At 39.6% G+C, this 23,474-nt stretch overlaps 2 protein-coding genes across 10 annotated transcripts in view; one reads left to right on the top strand and one right to left on the bottom strand.

The window, feature by feature from the left end:
- Nucleotides 1-2,771: 2,771 nt before the first annotated feature.
- taf11 (TAF11 RNA polymerase II, TATA box binding protein (TBP)-associated factor) lies at nt 2,772-6,037 on the bottom strand. The gene is made up of 6 exons (XM_057829341.1): nt 5,812-6,037; nt 5,322-5,528; nt 5,105-5,235; nt 4,945-5,032; nt 4,739-4,835; nt 2,772-4,653 (listed from the first exon to the last, which is right to left on the bottom strand). The coding sequence occupies exons 2-6, from the start codon at nt 5,493-5,495 to the stop codon at nt 4,523-4,525; spliced, it is 621 nt and encodes a 206-aa protein (XP_057685324.1). The 5' UTR covers nt 5,496-5,528; nt 5,812-6,037; the 3' UTR covers nt 2,772-4,522.
- Nucleotides 6,038-9,707: 3,670 nt separating this feature from the next.
- LOC130912014 (ankyrin repeat and SAM domain-containing protein 1A-like) overlaps nt 9,708-23,474 on the top strand; it is a 153,170-nt gene continuing 139,403 nt past the window's right edge. For 8 of the 9 annotated variants that reach the window (XR_009062517.1, XM_057829737.1, XM_057829736.1 and 5 more), the window contains exon 1: nt 9,709-10,334. Coding sequence is in view for 8 of the 9 variants with exons in the window: in XM_057829737.1 (XP_057685720.1) it covers nt 10,156-10,334 (179 nt within the window). In the remaining variant the exon portion in view is untranslated. Of the gene's footprint in view, nt 10,335-23,474 lie in introns of all 9 variants that reach the window. The other variant, XM_057829732.1, reaches the window with a different exon arrangement.

The raw sequence follows: 23,474 nt of genomic DNA, 5'->3' as shown, positions 1-23,474 counted from the left end.
TGTATATGTGCAATAGAGGTTAGATCGGGACTAAAAAAATCCAGCCCGACTAGCCCGCTGGTATTGAAGCCTGACCCGGCCCGAGCCCGATCAATTAACTAGATTTGCCGGAAAAACCCGATTTTTGTTTTGTTTTGTTTTGTTGGAGTGACGTGAAAAAACCCCCCGCAGCAGCAGCAATTTATTTTCATTTCTTCGAGTTGGCAGAAAATATGCACGTTTTCTTAATGTTTAAATAGTCTATATATTTTTATGATCATTATAAAATCATTTACACAACCAAATAACGCCGGGAAAGTTTAATATTTTAAAAAAAACATGCGGTTTTGCAGACACAGAGGAGAAGATTCAAAAGGATCACATTTGTGTTGCCTTTGTGTGCATAAATAAAAGTGTCTTTTGTAACGAATTCTCAGTTGGCAGAAAAAAACGCAAGTTTTCTTAATGTTTAAATAGTCTACATATTTTATGATCATTATAAAAGCATTTACACAACGAAATAACGCTTGGAAAGTTTAATATAAAAAAAAAAAAACATGCGGGCCACGGCATTCATGTGCGTGCACAAGCAAATGCACAATACAGAGAGCCTGCTCTCGGTTTTATCCCTTTTTTTTTTTTTTAAATATAATTTATTAGTCCGGGGCGCCGACCCGACCCGAACCTGAATGCTTAACATTAGGGTCGGGTCGGGCCCAAAATGTTAATCGGGTTCCGGCACAAGATCTAACCTCTAAGATATAGAACATAAAAATGGCTGAAGCGGAGAAAGAGTGAGCGAGAAAGATTATTGATGCACCTAAGACATTGAAAGCAGACATCTGGGGATATTTTAGCTTCTACGAGGTTGGTGGGAAATTTGACCAGAGTTATGCGGTGTGTAAAAAATGAAACATGAGAATAATAATACAAATGGGGAAACCAAATCTGTTGCATCACTGGAATTGCGCAGGGAAGATTTTTGAACGTATTTATATATTTTAAAATGCGCTGAATCAATTCGGCTTGTTGCCCGCATCGAATCGTCCATGCCCCGCATCGGGATGCATCGCCGCATCGATTATTGTTGACACCACTAGTACTTTGTGGCCCAATGTGGAGAGTCAACATGCGCGTCACCCTTGACATAGGTAAGGCCTTCCTTTATTATTTCCAAATCCTTTTCCTCTGATCCATGTGTGAATTTGAAAAAAACAATGAACATGCCTATTCGTAAACAACAGAAGATACTATAGTTTTTTCACTTATCAGATTGACCCCATGCCGTAGCCAGAAATCCACCCCGGGCCTGCCCCCTGGGCAAGAGGCAGTGGTATGAACAGACAACTCCAAGATGTAGAAGATAGTTCCCTTTCATTGAAATGAATAGGAAAATGTCATTTTTCAAGTTTCATGACAATAATGTCTATTGTTTACAAACTATTGTCAAATAGTATCATTTTTGGAATGTAAATTACTTCGTGCTGATTTACGCAACCTCTTATCAACTACCTATCAGTTGTCAAGACCTTCCTGAGATTTATAGCTTATCAGTAATCAAGCAATGTGTGTGATTTTCCATACTGTATTTGGTATTGGAAATTCTTCAAATTTAACTGGTTAGGACACTTTCAAATGTAAAAATTTTGGAAAAACGTTCATGACATGATCCTTTGATTTAGGAATAAAAAGATGTACAACGAGGCATGTTTTTTTTTTTTTTAGTTTATACTCATCGAAAAACCAACCCCCTAATTTCACCAAAAAAAATGCTCAGTGTATAGGCTTAACTCTTTCTGTGCCATTGACGATGCTCGATGTCCAATTATCCTTGTGAATTGAAATGAGGTTATCACTTGTAGACGTCCAATCCATTTGAAGTGGGAGGGTGACAGCGAATGAAGTTCTTCAAATGGATTGGGCATCTAACGCCATCAATGGCATCCACTAAGTAAATACACACTTTTACATTGATCACATAATCTTTTGAAAATCGGTTAAGAAATATCTGAGTTATTAGTTCATTTGAATGTCAACTCTTTGATTTTGATGGTAACGTTGCGCTTGACAACATGGCCGCCCTCATGGCCATTTTGGTAGGAGCGCTGAAAGGTCTTTTCATGCTTCTGCCTTGAAAGGGATTTATCACCAGTCAATGTCCAATCTGTTTAAAGTGGGAGGGATGGCAGCCAGGCCCGGAGTGACTAATCGGGAGCTTCTGGATGATTCCCGATGGGCCGGCCGGCCAGATGGGCCGGTCCGGGTTTTATTAAAAAAAAAAAAAGAAAAAAAAAATTACACTGTTATAATTTTTGGTTTGGTATTTATTTATGACAGTGTCAATGAGTATAACTTACATTCTGTTACCACTGTCCCTATGGGCCATCTTAAAAAATACAAAATAAAAATATATACAGTGTATATATATATATTTTTTTCCAGTCGCATCCTCACGTGTGCAGACGAAAAATACAGCATGCAGCTCCGCCCCCTAATTGTAGTCTGTATTGAGTCAAATTAGCTGCTATCTCGGTGCTCGGATGGATAAAAAGAGCAAGGGTGGTGCTGAAAAAATAAGAATTAAAAAGAGAAAAGCACTCGTGAAAGAATCGGCAAAATGCGCAAAAATAGCTAATTTTTTTCATGCAACGACCTCGCTGCCTCAAACACATAGGATTACAACGAAAGTGGTAAGGCCAGATGGCGAAAAAAATGCAACTTGCACCGTGTGATACAACAATATGTAATTGTGGAAACTTTGGCTTCTTGTAGCACCTCACAAGGGATATGTAGCAGCAAGCATTAGCCATAATGAACACACCACAGGTGCAGAGCTGGAAGGTAGGATTGCCATGTTGTTCAGTGAGTGAAAATTAGAATTAATATCAATTACATGGCATTTTTAAAGTGCCATAAAGCTGGCTTGAATTGATCAGAATGCATTGTTGTTATGTTCAAAATTTACTATTTCTTTAATATGTGATTTAATGTCAGTGGCAGACATAGGGGGAAGTGGTGAGGATGGGATTGCTGCCATTGATGCTGTCAGTGTTGAAAAAACAGGTGAGGCGTTGTAATAGTGTGAACAAGCAAGCTTCAATTCTAATATGGTCACATTTTATGCCCAAATGATAATAGTGGCTCATTTATTTATCAAAAGTTAGATTGCAATCAAACTACACATTTGAAAGTGATAGATAAATGTTAGATGCAACTGACCTGCATAGTTTACATATGCATACACATTTATATTACATATTATACATATTTTATACACACAGAATTACAGTACACGGCTTTAGAGAACACTGAACTTAACACGTGTATGCATAATGACATTATTTTAAATGAGTGGGCCGGTCTGAGGCATGAAATTCCAGGGCCGAAAATGAGTCCCACTCCAGCCCTGATGGCAGCGAATGAACAGATTTGCTGCCATCCCTCCCACTTCAAACAGATTGAACGTCCATGGCCATAAATCACAGCCAAAGAGTTAATTTTTGGATATTTCAAGTCATTTCCTGTTGATTTTCAGTCACTTCCTGTCAATTTTGTGGCATTTACGAGTCACTTCATGTTGATTTTGGGTTACTGAACAGGAAGTGACCTGTAAATGCCCCAAAAACTGGAAAGACGTCTAGCGCCATCAGCAGTGGCGGAATGTAACAAAGAACTTTGTTACTGTACTTTAGTACAAATAGTTGCTTGCAATCCTTTAAGTTTTGGATTTTTATTTTTTTAGCTTGTTAAGCTTGTTTACAGTGCAGTCAATTTTTCCATTCTGCAAGGTTATATATTTATATTTGAAACATCACGCTTGCAACGGGAGGAAATACTTTTATTTTTTTCTTAGATACTTGTACTATTAAGTATATTTTGGCCCCTGTATCTGTACTTAAGTAAAAAAGTGAGTACTTCATCCACCACTGGCCATCAGTGGCAACCAATGAGTTCGCGAGTATTTGATATGAATTTAAATTGCAAAATTTTCAAACTTAATTCTAAATTTGAAGAAAATGGTGCTGTTCTACTACAAAAAAGGAAATGAAGTCCCGCAAAATATGCGACACCTAAAATATTTGGCCCCCCAACAGGCAAATTATAGAATTCAACTTTGAACTTTTTGTTGCAGTTCAGTATGTGTCAGAGGGCTTTTGTGTCTCTTGGTATTAAATGGCTCTTTGATTATTGCTGACTCCTAATTTAGACCTACCAACATCACAGCAATTAATACTAATTTTATGATGGCTATTTTAACTAATTTTTACACATTCAGTAAAAAGGACACACAGTAATACTATTTTTAGTGTACAATAAACTGTATTTACAACAGTACAACTTTATATGAATGTTGCATCAAACATCAACACTGTCAGATTGGCAAGAAGATGGGTGCTGCTTCAGTTTTAAAGTCCTTGATCATGTTGTGATCAGTTTCTTCAGCAGTATGAACAGTGACCAAGATACAGTATCTTCCTTGGAGCAATGGGGCCATTTTCTTTCCAATGATGGCGTTATTAAAATATGAAGTTGTCCTCAATCCTCAGCGAAACAAAATGTTTTTGTACTTGGTGTTGGGAATCTGATGGCGGCTCTTAAGCCTCCTCACTGCCTCCCTCATGTGTTTGGGCTGAAGGGGTGGCGTGTCACCCCACTTTTCACAAACATCTAATGCTGTGGAAACCAAAATCATTACTACTACATATTCACGTAAAACTTGAATCTTCTCGTGTGTGTGTGTATATATATATATTCTTACCTTCCTCGACTATTTCCCCAGCAAAAACTTTGGCGATACCAGACATGGCGATCACTACGTTCTGGGACACTGAGGATCCCGTAATAGACTGGATCAGCTAGAGAAGAAAGCAAAAAATTCACATTAAGCAGAGTAACCATTGCAGTCATTTCTCGAGTGTAACATTTTGGAAAAACTGCATTAACCAATAGTCAGAAATCTATTACCCTCTTGATAGCAGCCTTAGGGAAGGCAGAACGTCTGTACATTTCATAACGATTAAGCTGATCTTCAGAGAAGGACGAGACCAAAACCCTTGAAAACAAATGGTAAAATGTGTTAGTGTGAATATAATGAATAATGTTTGTTTGACGGAAAATATCTTACTGCATCTTTTGTATTTCGTCCTCGTCAACCTTTTGCTTCTTTTCCTTTTTCTTTTCTGGTTCCACCTTCAGTCTTTTTGAAGCAGGCTGACCTGAAGTCCCTTCTTCCTCATCTTCTGCTGTTGCTGGTTCCTTCACACAGCAAAAATTAAATAGTGGGGAAAATATTAGTACACGGTCATTGTAGCTCTAAGTATGTACACTTTAAATCTACCTACAGATGCATCTTCCTGTTTGAGTTCTTGCTTTGGCAACTCTTTTGGTTCATCTTTAGACTTTTCCTGAGCAGGAACTGTACAGTCATCGGTCGCCTTAGTTTTAGGCAGCTCATCTGGACCAGCAGCTGGTGTCTCAAGTGTGGCCTCAGTTTTGATTCGTGCAGGGTCAGCCATTATGACCCAAGTCACGATTGACTACTTTGGACTCTGCAAGAAACCGAACAGTGAGCTTCTAACCCTCCGTAACTAAAACACCTGTTTACTTGTTACTGATTTTCTGCAAATGAATAAACACCGAGTTCTAAATTACACGTAAATGTCAAAGTTTTCGAATTATTGAAGGCTTTACTGCACATATTCGTTGTTTACATTATTATGACAAATTGTGTCGGCGGACGAAGAGTGCTGTTTAATCAAACTGCTTTTTTTTTTTTTTTTGTAATGTAAGCTACGTTTGTTACCTGGCGAAATAAATACTAAATAATCTTACCTTCACTGGAGCCTGGTGTAAACGCTGCTGCGGTTAAGCTAACTATGACGGCAAACTACTACTAATGTTCGTTTGTATATCTTGTGGGGAAAAAAAGTACACGTAACCTGTCACAAATGTTTCCTTCATTACAATTTATTTTTTATTGCGAGAAACGAAGTTAGGATTTTAATAAAAACAAAAAAGCGCTAGTGAGCTAATGAATCTACCATTTGTTTTTGAAAACGTAATTTCCGGTTCCGGTGTGTACAAAATGAAACATGCATCGGCTCGCAGTTGCGTTAAATTTTCAGCGGCTCACGATTTTGGTGCCTTTTCAATTATTCAGTAAATATTTGTATGATTTGGAAGTAGAAACGTATAAAATCGAGAGGAGTGTGGACTGTTGTGATAAAATCAGATGCAAGCTGCGCGCCATGAGCGTCGTCATTTTTCGGCCATTTTGCGTCAGGACCGTTCGATAAACATTGGAATAGAGCGTACACTTTGAAATAGCTATAAATTGCTCGATTTTGAATTTTCAAACGGCTTGTTTTTTCCCCGCAAACGTCCAAAATACAGTAAACTAAATGTTTAAAAATAATTCTAACATATTTTTTAACATCCAACTTGAATTAAAGCCACGTTAATACAGTATTTTATAAACTAATCCTTTTGTAAATGTATAATTAATTCAGCGAGTTAACAGTATTTTAATAGAGAAAATCACGCTTCTTAACAGTCCAACATGAAATTTCTGACGCAAGATGGTCACTATGAATTTACGCCGCCGGTTTCATGTTTCGATATCTTCCGTTATATATGATATTTATGTGAATTTCTATGTAATCGTAATTACGGGTGATCGAAACTCATTGGACCAACGTCTGGGAGGGCTGGCAGCGAATGATCGCTGATAGCCTCTTCCAGTCATCATGAATTGGACCTCTAGCGCCGTCAATGGGACTGAAATATAAGCATTCACAGCCAGTCCTATCAGTTTAAATGAATTACACATCTATCGTTGTCAACGGCAGCCTGTAAGTCAACTTAATTGAAATTAAAAATGAATTAAAAAAAAAAAGTTTTGCTATATTGGGGACCATAACAGACAGCACTTGTGATTTTACATATTTTAATTTGTTTTAGTTTTTATTAACATTTTATATATCCAATATTCTTTTGAACCGCTTATCCTCATGAGGGTCGCGGGGGTGCTGGAGCCTATTTCAACTAAATGAATTATTTTATTTCTTCATAAAAATGATAATGAAAATGTATAATTATAATTAAGACCCAGAGTCCACACATGTGGACATCATGTACATTTTGGGTCATGCAGGCCACAATATTACCATTTGGTACTCATGACCCAAAGTGTGGTTTTTTTGTTTATTTATATTTTGTAATTACCCCAAAATATTTTTCTTTTATTTACAAATTGTAAAAGTCACTTACTGTTATGTTCGCTCACAGTCACCTAATGAGTTTTTGCGAAATGTTCAAACTAGGGATGTTCTGATTGCCACAGTAATGGGTGGTACTTTTCCTCTATGCGTGGCTCCCAGGGCGTGGCCGCCTCTTCACCTGGCTTCCAGTTGGGGGTGGAGGGTGATCGGGGTTCCAGTTCCACGCCGTGGCAGCTTCTTGTCACTCTCCTGCTTTCGCCTTCCCCTCTCTTTTCTGCACGGGTATCCTCTTTTGGCTCTGGCGCGGGTCGAGGGCCAATTGCCGGTGGGTCGGCAGGGTATCGTCTACTCCAGGTTGTGACCTTGTCCTGCCCCAGGCCTAGTGGGCGATGGCGGTCCAGCGGTGTGCAGTGTCGGTTGTGACGGCGGCTGGTGGGCAGGATGGGCGGGCATGATGGGCGGGCGTGAAGGGCGGTGGTGCGTCACCTCATCCCTTCCATGAAGGCTAGTTAATGGGGGCGCGGATGGTCCGGGGGACCACCCTAGATCCCGGGGTGATGACGGCAGCCACCTTGCTGGAGCTCCGGGAAGAGGATGGGCTGTGCTAGTTCACCCCCCCCCCCCCCCCGATTGGCTGGGAAGGGGCCGTGGACTTGGGGTGGCCTCTGCGCATCATTTTCACTTGTCTGCAGGACTATCACACGTCTGATGGTATTCACGCATGACTGGGAGCAATTAGACACACTCAAGTAGAGAAACTAACGGTGCCAGGATTAGCGATCAGGCAGCATTGAATAGGATGTCAACATATCCACACTAACAAGTGATTCACATTGGTGATATCTGTACGCTCCACCACATCTAATCACATCTCTTTCTGAACCCCTGCCCCCCTCCTTTTTCTCCTCAGTCATCAGGCCCCCCACATGGTGTCAAACGGAAATACAATTAGCTAACGATAGCAATACTATATTCATAGTTAGTGGAGGCGTTGAATGTATTTCTTGATGTTTGTTCTTCTCTTCTGTCTCTCTCCTTCTCTATTTTCCTTTCTGCCACCCTATAACCCATTCCTGCTCGCTGCTTACTCCTAATTAATGAAACACAATGAATAATCATGATAATGGAATACAGTATATCATACTCTCATAATGGGATACATTAAAACTGTTCAGACCATTAGTACACTCATATTATCATTCTGCCTGACTGCAGGTTAAAAAAAATAACAAAAGACCTTTCAGAGCCCAAACCAAAATGGGATGTCCCGATCGCATATTTTTGTAGCCTGGGACTCCAGACTCACCATTGTTCCAGCGATTGAGTCTTGCGACCTTCCTGCGGATCAAATTCCCAGGGCGGGGCAAACCACAGCAAACAGACAGCGGAGTGGAACAATCAGCGACGGGCAGACGTTGGTAAAGCGACAACTCTAGCGCAGCACGAGCGGAGAAGTTTATTTAACATGGCTAGCGTGAAACAGACTGTTGTGAATGACTTGTGTCGATGTGTTTTTGGTCATTTAAAACTGATTATACTGCGGATTGGAACATATTCTCTGCCCTCCCGTTTGCCTTCTGTGTTGTTGTGGAGACGAATTCCAATGCTCAAGAGTGATGTTACTCGTTAAGAACACGTCATGCAAATAATCGAATCTGATTGCACAGATGATTTCTTTCGGCTCGAGAGGCCATTAAGGAGGTGGGTCCCAGACTATTCTCACAGTTGTTTGAAAAATACAGGGAGAACAGTCTGGCTGTGCCAGGCAAATATTTTTGCACCCCAGTCCGAGTCACCTGATTTTGAGAAGGATAAAATATATGTTTTTGTTTCTTTGACAATGCGATTCAGTGGCGCCTCCAGAAATTTTTCACAGGGGTGGCCAGATGGGGCCACTTAAAATCTTGGGGTGGCACACCAAAACTAAAAGCCATAATTTCAGGATTTCATTATATTATTGCAGTAAAAAGGTCAGGGGAAAATTATCAGAAAGATTTAAGGACACGGCTACTGATATACTTTGGTGTATTGTGTAATATTTGATGTTACTAATGATTTAATGTGCATAGTCCATAACTGTCCAGTCAACATTTTGAGTTCCACAATTCTGTTTTATTGTGTTATGTTTATATTAGGCATAAGGTGTACATTTAACAAGACAAAAATAATTACTGGTGAAAAGCAGGTGCATTTGGGATAAAATGCATAACTGATGCTACAACAATCTAACGATAAACTGACAAGCGGGGTGGCCAACAAATTTATAGGGGGGGCTGTGGCCACCCCTGGCCACCCTCTGGTGGCGCCCCTGGCCACATTGTAATCCAGAAATACAATGGCATTGCCATTGTATTTCTGGATTATTTTGTTACCCTTTAGCCCTTTAAAAAATAATTAAATAAAAACCAGATCTTTTCACCCAATCCCGATCCTCTTAAAAATGGCCCGATCGGTCCGATCACGTGATCAGATCGGGGACATCCCTAGTTCAAACGCCCATAAAATTTACTTATAAAAAAGTGACACTGGATCGTGGACACTTGGAGGGTACGCGGCTCGTCCGAGTGCCCACTAATGTTTGTAGCACAAGCTGATCGGGGAGGGCTGCGATTCAAGTCCGCGTCCGTGCGTTTTAGTCAGCCTGCTTGGGGTTGGAGTGAGATGCAGCAAGAGGGAGCAGTTTCGAGGAAGTGACGGACGCGGTTCAAGGGACTGGCCAGAGGAAGTTTGCTCCATGGTGGTATGGTGCCGTGCGCTCCAACGAAACTTTCCCCCCTTTTAGGCGCCAGCGACGCCGTAGAGCGGGCGAACGGATAAATCAAGCGGCGGAGGCAGCTTTATGTCTCCACACAATTGAGGAATACTAACTTGAGATCGGGAGGAGAAGGAAGGGTGGCGCCGGAGGAATTTCATAATCAAACCCTGTCCTTCTGCTCGGGTTTTTAACGGATCCGCAATGGGGAAGGAGCAGGAGCTCCTCGAAGCGGCGCGCACGGGAAACCTGGCAGCGGTGGAGAAGCTTTTATCCGGTAAACGACCGTCGGCTGGTACCGGTAGCGGCTCGTATGGAACCGGTGGAAGCGGCAACAGCGGCGGCCACGCCGCCTCCTCGCATCCGCTCTCCAGTCTGCTCAGGTAGGCTCCGCTGGAGGGAGGGAGACGCTTTGAACTGAACAGCTCCTATCCGCGTTGCAGTTGTTTCCCAGGCAAATAATAGCCACGTTGTTGCATTACGTTGACAAACACGTCCACGTAACTTTCATTTTTATTGATAAAACAATTGTGTCAGAGCTGGCCGAATGGAAGGGCATGCTTCTTTGTTAGCTCCCAGACTGTAATGTGCATAAACCATTGGCAAGCTATTATGCAGCTAAGCAATTATCTGCAACAAAATGGGACACGCTGTTCTATTAAAACCCCGACCTGCATTATTAAATCACTAGTGGAGGTGAAGTAACACAGCAGTGCAACTTTCATCTAACCGTTGTAACGCGTGTGAGTGAGTTGACTTCTGCCTTGAAGCTTTTGTGAAGAGGTCGCAAGAGAGGGAAGTCCTTGGTGAGGTAAACATTTGATGAGGTTTTAGCCACCATCTTGAAGATTTTGTCTTCTTGATGACGTTTATTTTGTTACAAACCCCTGTCTGTCAAGTCTGCACATGCCATCTGCAGTCTGTCTGGCTGCCAGGAGTGAGTCTTAATAAATGCTTGGTATACAGCCGTAAATGGGAAACATTGATTAAGCCTTGGCTTCTGTGCCAAAATATCCAGTTGTGTCATGGCATCATTTTGACGGTGATTGTTTTTGCCAAGTTCTTAAATCATTGCCAGTGATCAGAGGTGGGTAGTAACTGGATGTTGGTAGGATAGCCAAAAATTTTACTCAAGTAAGAGTAACATTGTGAGCAACTGCTTATAATTTTGTCAATTTATTTATTATTTTTTTTAAACAATGGTCTTTTTTTCTGAGCACAAAGGTGTTATAATGATACTGTACAATACTGTACAATAACCCATTACATTAAGCATTAAACCAAAGGGGGAAAAAATCATTGAATTCCGATAAGAGAAAAAAAAAATTACATACAAGTATTATTCGTCCAAAGAGCATGATTGCCTTCTGGTGGGGAAAATATTTCCGAGTTTGAATAGTAAAGAGTTCCTTCATAATTACTATTTTGAAAATAAAAGGATCATATCTCCTGTTTTCTTTGGTCAATCGGTGCCAAATAAAAACTGGGGGAGAGGTTAAAATCCACGCTTTCGAGTCATGTTCAGGCAAATACTGCCTTTTTTACGGTGCTTTAAAGACACCACATGATTGAACAGGCTGGCGTGAAGATAGAACGTTAAGCTTGTGTCTGATTGGTATATTGGAGTCATTTGATTATTGTTGCGACGTCTCATTGCTGAAATCGGTAGAGCTACCCTGGTAATACATTAGGCACGTCTCTACTCTTGGCATCGCTGGCCATAGAAAATGATAAATCTAATATGTCGAATAAAGAGGAAAAATATAACGACATGTGTAGCGGAGTAGGAGTAGTGTTCTTTCTTTACAGATATACTCAAGTAAAAGTAAAAAGCATTGCTTAGTAAAATTACTCTTAGAAGTACATTTTTCTCAGTTACTCAAGTAAATGTAACTCAATACATGTATTAGTAACACTTTACATTTACTTCGTTACATTTACTTGAGTAACTTTTTGATTAAAATGTATTTCTAAGAGTACCTTTCTAAGCCACCCTTTTTCTTGAGATTTTTGAAGAAACACTACTTTTACTCCGCTACTTTAGGCTACACTAGTCGTTACATTTTTCCTCTTTATTCTACATAATGGATCTTCTTTTTTTTCTTGCCAGAGACACCAAAAGTGGCTCTACCAGTTTCACCAATGAGAGGTCGCAACAATCATCACATGACTCCTTTATACCGATCAGACTCATGCTTGCCGTTCTATGATCACGCCGTCCGGTTCAAACACGTGGCGTCTTTAAAGAACCATAAAAAATGAAGTGCCGTCAATATGACCTGAAAGCGCGTGTTTTAACCTTTGTCCCAGTTTTTATTTGGCACCGATTGACCACGGAAAACCGGAGATATGATCCTATTAATTTCATAATAGCGGTGATAATGGGTGAATGAATGGATGGAAATGTTTCCTCCATTTGACGACACTCGTGCTATTTGGGCGAATGATGCCTCATTTCTGTAGATTTTTTTTCTCTCACCGGAATTCAATGATATACAGTGGTACCTCAACATACGATTGCTTCGATACGCGATCTTTTCGACATCCGATGTATAATTTGACTCCCTATTTGTTTCTACATCCGACGACATGCTCGAAATACGACAATGTATTACAACGCTATAGTTTCTTTGCGCTATAGTTTCTTTGCTTTCCCGCTAGACGGACGCAAAGCGGATTTTCTTGTGAGAGAAATCAAAATAAGTTCCAAGAATGTTACTGCACGTCGGGAAAAGTTTAGTTTTTTATTTATTTTATTTTTTAAAAGTTTTTTTGAAACCCAGATATCTCATAGTAACACATTTTAGAGCTTTATTTGCAATACTGTGAAACCGTGATATTTTTGCTTAAGGTTATCATACCATCAGAATCTCATACCGGCACATGCCTAGATAGATGTTCAATTCATTTGAACTAGGAGGACTGTTCCTCACAGAGTAGAACTCCATTTGTCATTGAAACAATGGCAACCCTCGCAGTCAAAATAGATTGGACATCTAGTGACAGCCAATGAGTTCAAAATGTACTGCAAACACAGGTAAGCTAACTTAACCTGTTAATAAATGGTAAATAGTGTTATACTTGTATAGCGCTTTTCCACCTTTCAAGGTGCTCAAAGCGCTTTACACTAAATTGGTTTAAATAGGTTTAAATTCACCGTAAATTTGGCTTTTTTTTAACAGACATTTATAATACTTTGGCAGGAGTTATAGCATCATTTTGAGGTGTTGGTTTTTGGCAAGTTCTCACATCATTGCCTGCGACAGACGTTCAATTCATTTAAACTTGGAGGACTGGCTGTGCTGTCCTCATAGAATAGAGTAGAACTTCATTTGTCATTGCAACAATACCAGCCCTCCCAGTCAAAATGGACTGGGCATCTAGTTTCAGCCATTGAGTTAAAAATTTACCGCAAACACAGGCAAGCTAACTTAACACTAGGGTTGGGCATTGATGGGATCCGGAACTAACACTCCGATGCTCCCGGAACCGTTCGAGTTTTAAAATTTCGATTCGATCTTTCGGTGCCCTGACCGCCGATCGGAAAAAAATAGCTGCCGAACACCACATGAAGCATGTGTTTGTGCATTGCAACTTGATTTCAACCATGGACGTGGTGCGGCGGCGCTCAAAAGTTTCACTCAACTTCACAAAGAAAAATGACCAGTCATCTCAGTGCAACATTTGCAACATAGCTATATCATGCAAAGATGGCTGCACGACCAATATGATTAAACACCTCCGGCTTCATGGAATACAAGTGCCGAGTAGTGCATAGATGAGTGCCGCGTAATTGACACGCTGCGCCGGTCCTCAAACCAGTCAGAACCAGGTAAGTAACAAAATAAATTAAGTCTGTCTTCTGCTGCCCCCGCGACCCGACCCTGGATTAAGTGGTAGATGATGGATGGATGGAAAAGTACGAGAATTATTATATCGGGCTAATGTAAGCAGCTACGTACTTTACGTAGTGCGTTGCCGCCTCTGTTAAAATCAACAATATTAAAAGCGTCGGTTTTACAAATAAGGAAATCCATATTATTTTGCCTCATCTACATCAATTTCTAATCAATACAAGAATTTATACTAATGCTTTGTTATAGCTCCCAGCTAAGATACATGAATGTTAGGTTTTTGGCGGCTCACAGCTATCTTACCCCTACATAATATTTGCAACTTTTTCTCGCTTTCTCATATTTATGCGTTCAAGTTTCATCTACACCCAGTGAACATGTGTTCTCCACTGCAGGAGACACTATCTGTCCGGAACGATAACGCTTATTGCCTGAGAATGCAGATATGATAACTTTCCTCAACAAAAAGTGTTTCTGAAGTTGTACTGTACCCGCTGCTAGTCTGGACTGGGTTTTACAAGTTATTTTTAATTTGTTTGTTTGATATTCTGCCCCAGGTTAGCCCATTAGTGGGAGCTCAATAACATGAAAATGCCTGCAGCATAAGACACTCTAAAACATAGGCAAAAGAATATATGTAAATGCTTTCTCCATGAGCTTTTGAAAATAAATATCTTTGTAAAAGCGCACACCTGTGGAAAGAAACTTCATTACATTCAAGTTCAGAGACTGATATTTAGTAAATACAAGTTAAAAGTAGCCCTGTGAGATACTCATAGTTAATTGAAAGTTCATATCATTAAAAAAAAAAATAATCGAGAAGTTGAGAAATTAATATAAACTACGCAATTTTTTTGACGCTGCTTATTAAAAGAATCAAGAATCATTTGGAACCGGAATCGAAACGTGGAATCGGAACCGGAACCGTTCAAATTCAAATGAAGCCCAAAACTACTTAACATGTTCACTAGAAAAAGGTTTAAATTCACCTTAATTTTGCCTTTATGTAACAGACATGAATCGTAGTTTGGCAGGAGTCAAAACATCGTTTTGAAGGTGATGTTTTTTTTTTTTTTTCAAGTTCTAAAAGGATTGCGTACGATCAACGTCCAGTTCATTTAAACTGGGAGGCCTGGCTGTGAATTAGGCTTGAACGATATTTGAAAAAATTATCATTATGATTTTTTGAGGGGTTTGCGAAACATTGCGTTATCATATTTTCACCAGTTAACTTGAATAGCTCTGTTTAGAAAAGGCCTGAACCAAATTGGAAAAATTTAACATTGCATCATATATTGCCAAGGCTCCACACTTACTTTTGCATTGGTTGCAGTGGTTCGCCTTTTTTCTTAAGTTGCACCAGCACAAAATGTAGGCGCACCCACATTTTTCATTGCATCACCTTTAACGCCATACTTTTAATCACTCTCCATAACATTCATATAATTAATTCATTCATTCATCTTCTGAACAGCTTATCTTCACAAGGGTCACTGGGGTGCTGGATCCTACCACAGCTAACTCCAGGCAGAAGGGTACACCCTGAACCGGCTTCCAGCTAGTCGCAGGGCACATATAGAGATGCAGCCATTAACGCACACACTCACACCTACAGACAATTTGGAGTGTTCAATCAGCATACCATGCGCGTTTTTTTGGGATGGTGCAGGAACCCGGAGAAAACCCACAGATGCCGCCTTCATAATGTGAATGATTTTTAAACAAGAATAAGATGAAAAAAATGCTTGTCCTTCTTAAATGCTTCATTGAGTGAGTCCACTCAAATTCACTCACGCTTTAACGCTCACGCTCTCGGGAACAGACTCTCACTTACACAATGAATGAGTTGCCACAGCACACTAGTGTGTAACAAATTTAAAGATAATTAACACATTTGTACCTTTGATCGTAGAGCTACCGAGTCTTCTCTGGCCACATCAAAGCTACAAACCTGTCAATCATCGTTAACTTTAAGTACCAAATGCCAGCTGCTCTGGTGACCAAGAAAAACAGTTTGGTCGCACTGCTTAGCAGGAGTGGGGGTGAGAGGCTGTGGTGCAGTACGAGCAGGAAGCAGAAAAACAAGTTTGAATTGTCAAAAATAAATATCGCACGTCCTTGTGATGACGATGTTCAAACGATATACAGTGCCTTGCAAAAGTATTCGGCCCCCTTGAACCTTGCAACCTTTTGCCACATTTCAGGCTTCAAACATAAAGATATAACATTTTAATTTTTTGTCAAGAATCAACAACAAATGGGACACAATCGTGAAGTGGAACAAAATTTATTGGATAATTTAAACTTTTTTAACAAATAAAAAACTGAAAAGTGGGGCGTGCAATATTATTCGGCCCCCTTGCGTTAATACTTTGTAGCGCCACCTTTTGCTCCAATTACAGCTGCAAGTCGCTTGGGGTATGTTTCCATCAGTTTTGCACATCGAGAGACTGACATTCTTGCCCATTCTTCCTTGCAAAACAGCTCGAGCTCAGTGAGGTTGGATGGAGAGTGTTTGTGAACAGCAGTCTTCAGCTCTTTCCACAGATTCTCGATTGGATTCAGGTCCGGACTTTGACTTGGCCATTCTAACACCTGGATACGTTTATTTTTGAACCATTCCATTGTAGATTTGGCTTTATGTTTTGGATCATTGTCCTGTTGGAAGATAAATCTCCGTCCCAGTCTCAGGTCTTGTGCAGATACCAACAGGTTTTCTTCCAGAATGTTCCTGTATTTGGCTGCATCCATCTTCCCGTCAATTTTAACCATCTTCCCTGTCCCTGCTGAAGAAAAGCAGGCCCAAACCATGATGCTGCCACCACCATGTTTGACAGTGGGGATGGTGTGTTCAGGGTGATGAGCTGTGTTGCTTTTACGCCAAACATATCGTTTTGCATTGTGGCCAAAAAGTTCAATTTTGGTTTCATCTGACCAGAGCACCTTCTTCCACATGTTTGGTGTGTCTCCCAGGTGGCTTGTGGCAAACTTTAAACGAGACTTTTTATGGATATCTTTGAGAAATGGCTTTCTTCTTGCCACTCTTCCATAAAGGCCAGATTTGTGCAGTGTACGACTGATTGTTGTCCTATGGACAGACTCTCCCACCTCAGCTGTAGATCTCTGCAGTTCATCCAGAGTGATCATGGGCCTCTTGGCTGCATCTCTGATCAGTTTTCTCCCCCCTGTTTGAGAAGAAAGTTTGGAAGGACGGCCGGGTCTTGGTAGATTTGCAGTGGTCTGATGCTCCTTCCATTTCAATATGATGGCTTGCACAGTGCTCCTTGAGATGTTTAAAGCTTGGGAAATCTTTTTGTATCCAAATCCGGTTTTAAACTTCTCCACAACAGTATCTCGGACCTGCCTGGTGTGTTCCTTGGTTTTCATAATGCTCTCTGCACTTTAAACAGAACCCTGAGACTATCACAGAACAGGTGCATTTATACGGAGACTTGATTACACACAGGTGGATTCTATTTATCATCATCGGTCATTTAGGACAACATTGGATCATATAGAGATCCTCACTGAACTTCTGGAGTGAGTTTGCTGCACTGAAAGTAAAGGGGCCGAATAATATTGCACGCCCCACTTTTCAGTTTTTTATTTGTTAAAAAAGTTTAAATTATCCAATAAATGTTGTTCCACTTCACGATTGTGTCCCACTTGTTGTTGATTCTTGACAAAAAAATTCAATTTCATATCTTTATGTTTGAAGCCTGAAATGTGGCGAAAGGTTGCAAGATTCAAGGGGGCCGAATACTTTTGCAAGGCACTGTATCACTCAGGCCTACTGTGAATACTGACTTTTCACTGCCACTGATTTCCCTGTCAAAACTGACTAAACATCTAGCACCGTCAGTGATAGCCAATGAGTTAAGTAAAGTAAAATTCAACCACACTGTGAGTCTTTCTCATCAAATTACTCAATTCAACGTCATCTTTGCTGTGGTGTGTCATCAAATGCGGAAAAACATGTCAGTCAAAGGAGCCAAGCCAAATTTAAAAGTGTTACTACTGTAAAACCAGACGTGGTGCATGGCTGAGCTATTTGCAGACAGTGCAGCGTACGCACGTTTAATCACATTAAAACCTTCTAATCAGAAATCCAATATAGAGACACAGTAGTTTAGGCGGTCTTCCTCCAGAGTGTGAGCCAACCAGAGGAGTCTGTCATGTCTTTAGACTGATGAAAAAGAACTCTATGAAATTAGTTTTCTGAAGTAATATATTTAGTTGTGGGCCTCTTACTGAAACAGTAAATTTATTAGAATGCTCTCTACTCAGTTATGTTTGGGGTGTGACAAAACATTATGATACTTATCAATATCTTCCTTCCAAGAATCGATATATCGTGTTAAAAAGGTGTCACTCTTTAAAAAAAAAAAAAAAAAAGGGGGGGAACCAACAAGTTGATACCAAAATCTTCCACTGGAATAGTATCTCTTTTAACTCAATTGCTGCCATTGACGTTGCTAGACGCCCAATCCATGCAGACTGGGCGGCGCGAATAAACGTTCGTTCATTCGCTGCCAGACTTATGATTTTCAGGGCATTTACTTTCTGTTCATTTTACGGCATTTACAGGTCACTTCGTGTTGAGGAGCATTTTGCTACCAAAATCTTCCATTAGAAGACTGCCTACGTTATCTCACTGGTTGCCATTGACGGCGCTAGACATCCAATTTATTTTGACTGGATTGGCCATCTGGAGCCGCCAATGCCACCGAAACCAGAGCATTCACAGCCAGTCTTTTGTGGACATTTACAAGTCACTTTTTGTTCATTTTAAGCAAGTAGGTTTGGTCTCAATGTTGGTAGGGACAATATACGTAACAGCATAACCTGCATGTACACATTTTGCTGGGGAAGGGACATTAATAAGACTAAACACATTTGGTAAAAGGCGGTCAGGGCTACATTCCCATTGTGATCATTCAACGTACCTCGTTTATTAGGAGAAAAAGCAGTGAACAGGAAGGCGCTATGGGGGAACAGAAGAAAAGGAGAGAGAAGGAGCACAAACAACAACAACAAATATATTGAACAACTACACTAACTATGAATATGTTGGTGCTATCGTTAGCTAGTTGTATTATTGAATTAAGAACATTTCTGACGAACAAGTTTTTTTAAGTTTAAATACACAAACTTTTTGCTTAAAATAAGTCTGTTAAGCTTATTTTCAGCTAGCTATTTTTCTTTTTTCAAGAAATCTGAGTAAAATTTACTTGAAGCTAGACATGTGCCGGTTACCGGTTTCACGGTTTACCGTGGTGTGAAAATGTCGCGGTTTCAAAACCACAAAAATTTTCCGTCATACCTTAGTACGGTATTCGCTATTTTTCATGTGCCAAAATGCAGCCGAAGTGGCTTGGTGCGGCACCGCTCACCCCTTCCCGTTTGTTGCCGTGAGTTTCACTAAACAGCCAGCAAACCCAAAAACAAATCCTCCAAACACAAGGCGTACTTTTCTTCAATTTATTGAGCTCTCAAATCGTGGTGAAATATACAAATAAATACATTTAAAACGCTGTACAATTGTATTTTTCCACGTGTGATTAGGTTCAACAGGATAGCAGTAGCTCCATTAAAAAGTTCGCCAAAAACAAAACACACATTTTCCTTTCAAATTCAATATACAAACTAACTAAAACTTACAAAGACGAATGTTAGCCTAGGCTAAACTGGGAGAGCAGCTTCTTTTATGTCTCACAGCCGCTGAGTGAGAGAAAAGCTTGAATGCAGGGGGGAAAGAAAAAGAATCGCGTCAAAGATCGCTAATTGAGAGAGGAGGTCTCACTCCTCACTTTTTTTTTTTTTTTTTTAGATGAAACCTTTCCTCAACAATATTTACATTTTAACTAATTTATAAAACTAACTTATGCATTTTTAACTAACTTATTAACTTATGAATTCTTTGTTCTTTTTAACACAAAGGCATGGCATCATGTAGACTAGAGTTGACACAGTGGCTGAAAATGGCAAAACTTCACTTGAGCTTCCCCCCTCAAAAAAAAGTCATACAATATATATTTTTAATTTTATTTAGAAGTGTTTTTACTTTTTATAGCAATTATTTTGTTCTTACTGTATTATTGAGCAACTTGAGCTGTGGCTGTGGGTATAGTCTAGGTTCTATTTATTTTAATTTTATATAATATTTGTTATTTTTTGTTAATTTATTTATTTTCACATTATATTCATGTTCCAATTTGCAAATATGTTTTGAAAAAATCCTGTTCAATGGATTTTTTTTGGGTTTGTTTTTAAACCCATACATCTCAAAATTTTTGAGCTATAATTGCAATACCGTGATACCGTGAAACCGCGGTATTTTTGCTCACGGTTATCGTACCGTGAAAATCTCATACCGGCACATGCCTACTTGAAGCACTGGCAGATAATTCCACTTGTTTTAGTAGATTTACACTGAAAACTAGGGAATTTATTTTTTCTCAGTTTTAGGAAGGGGGGTTTTTACAGTACATATGTATTAGTTCAGGAGATACACCGTTTGATTCAAACCTTTGTTTTAAAAAACTACTAAAGAAACATTTTGAAAACTTCCAGAATAAATGTCTGGATTTTATTAGAAATTTTAAAATTGCATTATTTGAAACTTTGAACACAAATTATATTAACATACACAAGAAATATAAGCTTGTTAATCATCTCTTAAGTATCCAGGAATGAAAAAAACATTTGTCTTAATACCCCTCAAAATTGTCTGTCTAAATAAATAAAATACAACAAAAAAAATCTTCTTAGTCAGGGAATAACAAAAATAAATAAAAATGGAGCCTTCTTTCAGGAAAAACTACTGCTTTTGTCCACAAGCGCAGCCAAACTGAACAAAAAAATGAAAGCTCCTTTGGGCTGCTTTAAGTCCACATAAGCAAAATAAAAATGAAAACTGGGGAGAAGGGGGTAAACCTTGGTACACTAAATTTCTTACAGCTGAGCGGAGTTCACTATATTTCTCAGTTTAATTAACATTAACATAGTAGAAAACACATATAGAAGGACAGTTTTCCTAAGAAGCTTCCTACTCCGTTAGCAAGTTCACACAATTTATTGCAATGGTAATGCTAAACTGTGATGCAGGTCTGACTTTCAGTAGCAAAATTAGTGGTGCGTTCCACAACAATTACGTTTTACTTTACTTACAGCGGGCTGTGTGCCGAAAATAACTTCTAATAACCCTCCCAGGCAACGTAATTCTGTACTGTGAGAGTTGCGTGTGTGTTGGGAGGGGTGGGGTTGGGGGGTGAAGTCATCAGCCAATCAAACGTGCGTTTGAGGAAAAAAAACATGGAATGTCACATTCAGCAAGTAAAAAAGATAAATATAAGTCTAAAAATAATGAAAATAATTCACTTAATAATGGTAGGGTCAATTCTATCATTATAACATATGGGAAGACAATCTAAATGACCTATATAACTGAACATTTTATCTAATGCAAATAAGGTTACTTAAAAGTTGGTGGGGACAATTGGAGCCTCCTGAAAAGTCGGTAGTGTTTTGTCCCTACCGTCACTATGTAAACCTACGCCCTTGAGTTTAAGGCATTTACAGGTTACTTCCTGATGATTTTGAGTCACGGCCTATTCATTTGGAGAGATTCCTTGGTCACCATCTGTTGTGTAACCCAAAATCAACAGGAACTGACCCAGAAATGTCCCAACATAAACAAAAAGTGATTGAAATCAACAGCAAATCACCTAAAATGTCCCAACATTAAACTCATTGGTTGCCTTTGACTGCCATTGATGTCCAATCCGTTTGAAGTGGGAGGGATGGGAGCGAATGAACGAATCACCCTCCCAGTTGAAATGAATTGGACGTCTACTAGTGATAAACTCAATTCAATTCACAGCAGAAGGATGAACAGAGCTTGTTTTTCTGTTTATTACATGTGTAGTAAAATATTGTAAAAAATATTTCCTGACTCATATATCAATAATTGTTAAATCGCCATATTGTAAGATAATTGTTTAAGTTAGCCTTGTATCGTTAATCGTATCATATCATGAGATACCCAAAGCTTCCCACCCCTAGTTTATGTAGTAAGATTATGTATGCAGTACTTGCATTCCTTCCGCAGTCTATCTAGTTTATCATTATTAGATTCGTAATCATCTCCTCAGGGAAGTAACAGATTAACAGGTTTTGTCAAGAATAAAGAAGCTACAATCAATAATGCTACCTTTAGATCTAACTGGATTCTTTATGATTGTCTAACACTGTTCGACGTGTGTTTTCACTGGCATTTTTGGTGTTCTCGCTGTGGAATGGAGCACATGTCAAGACCTGCACTGTTGTCATAAGCATGCAGTTGTGTAGCTAGGCTCTGCGGAATGTCAGATTTCCCAGGAGGCCTAACCCCGTTAGTTGCCATGGGAGAAGCACCAACAACGTTGGATTTAGTGATGCGCCGATCCTAAACATTTGTTCCATTAAAATCAAAATGAGGTGGGCAGAGCTTCTTCAAGTACTTCGAGGTTGCGACCTTTAAATTGGCTTCACGTGGTGTAGCCTTTAGCAGCAAAGCCGTGCAATAATGTTTCCAAACATTTCATTATTGCTTTAATAATAAATGATTTAATCCCATCAACTAAATCTTTCCAACAGATCAGGTGTATATTTTATACGATAAAAGCATGCTATACTTGGGCTTCTTTCAAGATTTACACGGTTTTATACAATTACAGTTCAAATACATTTCCTTCAACGGCTGAGTCATGAGTAGAAGTCGACTGATATGTCGGCCGGCATCATATGGCCTTTTTTCCAACATTCAAAAAAAGCTGATACATTTTTTTTATCAGGCATCTGTGTGGGCAACTGCGCCTGCCGCTTACTGACTTTAGGACCCCACAGCAGCTTGAAAGCAGGCTGCGACGGGTAAACTAAGATTTTTTCATCTTGCATGAGAATATGCAATGTTGTTTTTGCCTTTTAAGATGTTTACTGAGTGATCCTTGCAATGTAAAAGTAACTCGTAGCGTTAGCATAGCATTAGCTTTAGCATGGTGAGCGTCCTCTTAAACTCACTCAATTTAAATAAGTGTTCAGAAATGTTTTGTGAATTAATTATATCAAAAATCTCTAGATTATTAAAAAAAATATTCATCGTTACGAACTCATCGATTCATCTTAAAGATAGTCGATAGCTTAGTTGGGAGAAAAGTAATTGTTTAGGACAGTCCTGGTAACTGCACATCCACAGGTGGCATTATTGTCGCTTTGGTGTTGACCTTTTTTACACCAAGCAATTTTTGAAAAATTTCCTTTTATAATCAACATGCTTTAAAAACAAAAAGTATATCAGCTCCAAATATCGGCTTACAAAATTTGCTTTGGATATCAACAATCGGCTAAAACACTTTTCGATATCAGTATCTGCATCTGCCTTTGAAAATCCTATATCGGTCGACCTCTAGTTCTTTCCCACATCTGAAAACACAAAAAATGATTCTGGATACCTTCTGCGGTTGCAGCCAAGTAACCGACAAGAAAAACAGTATGCCCACTGAGGAGGAAAGAGGAATCCTGGGAGATGTGAACAGACGCCCCCGAGAGCTTATAGTAAGATGAAAGTTCGTATCGAAGGCTCACAGCCACATCCTTTGTCCAGCTGACAAAGCCTTGAAGGCTGGCTTT

The sequence above is a fragment of the Corythoichthys intestinalis genome, chromosome 2 (genome assembly GCF_030265065.1).
Source record: "Corythoichthys intestinalis isolate RoL2023-P3 chromosome 2, ASM3026506v1, whole genome shotgun sequence".
Lineage (NCBI taxonomy): Eukaryota > Metazoa > Chordata > Actinopteri > Syngnathiformes > Syngnathidae > Corythoichthys > Corythoichthys intestinalis.
Note: the sequence above shows the minus strand (reverse complement) of the source record. Positions and strands in the feature narration are given on the sequence as shown.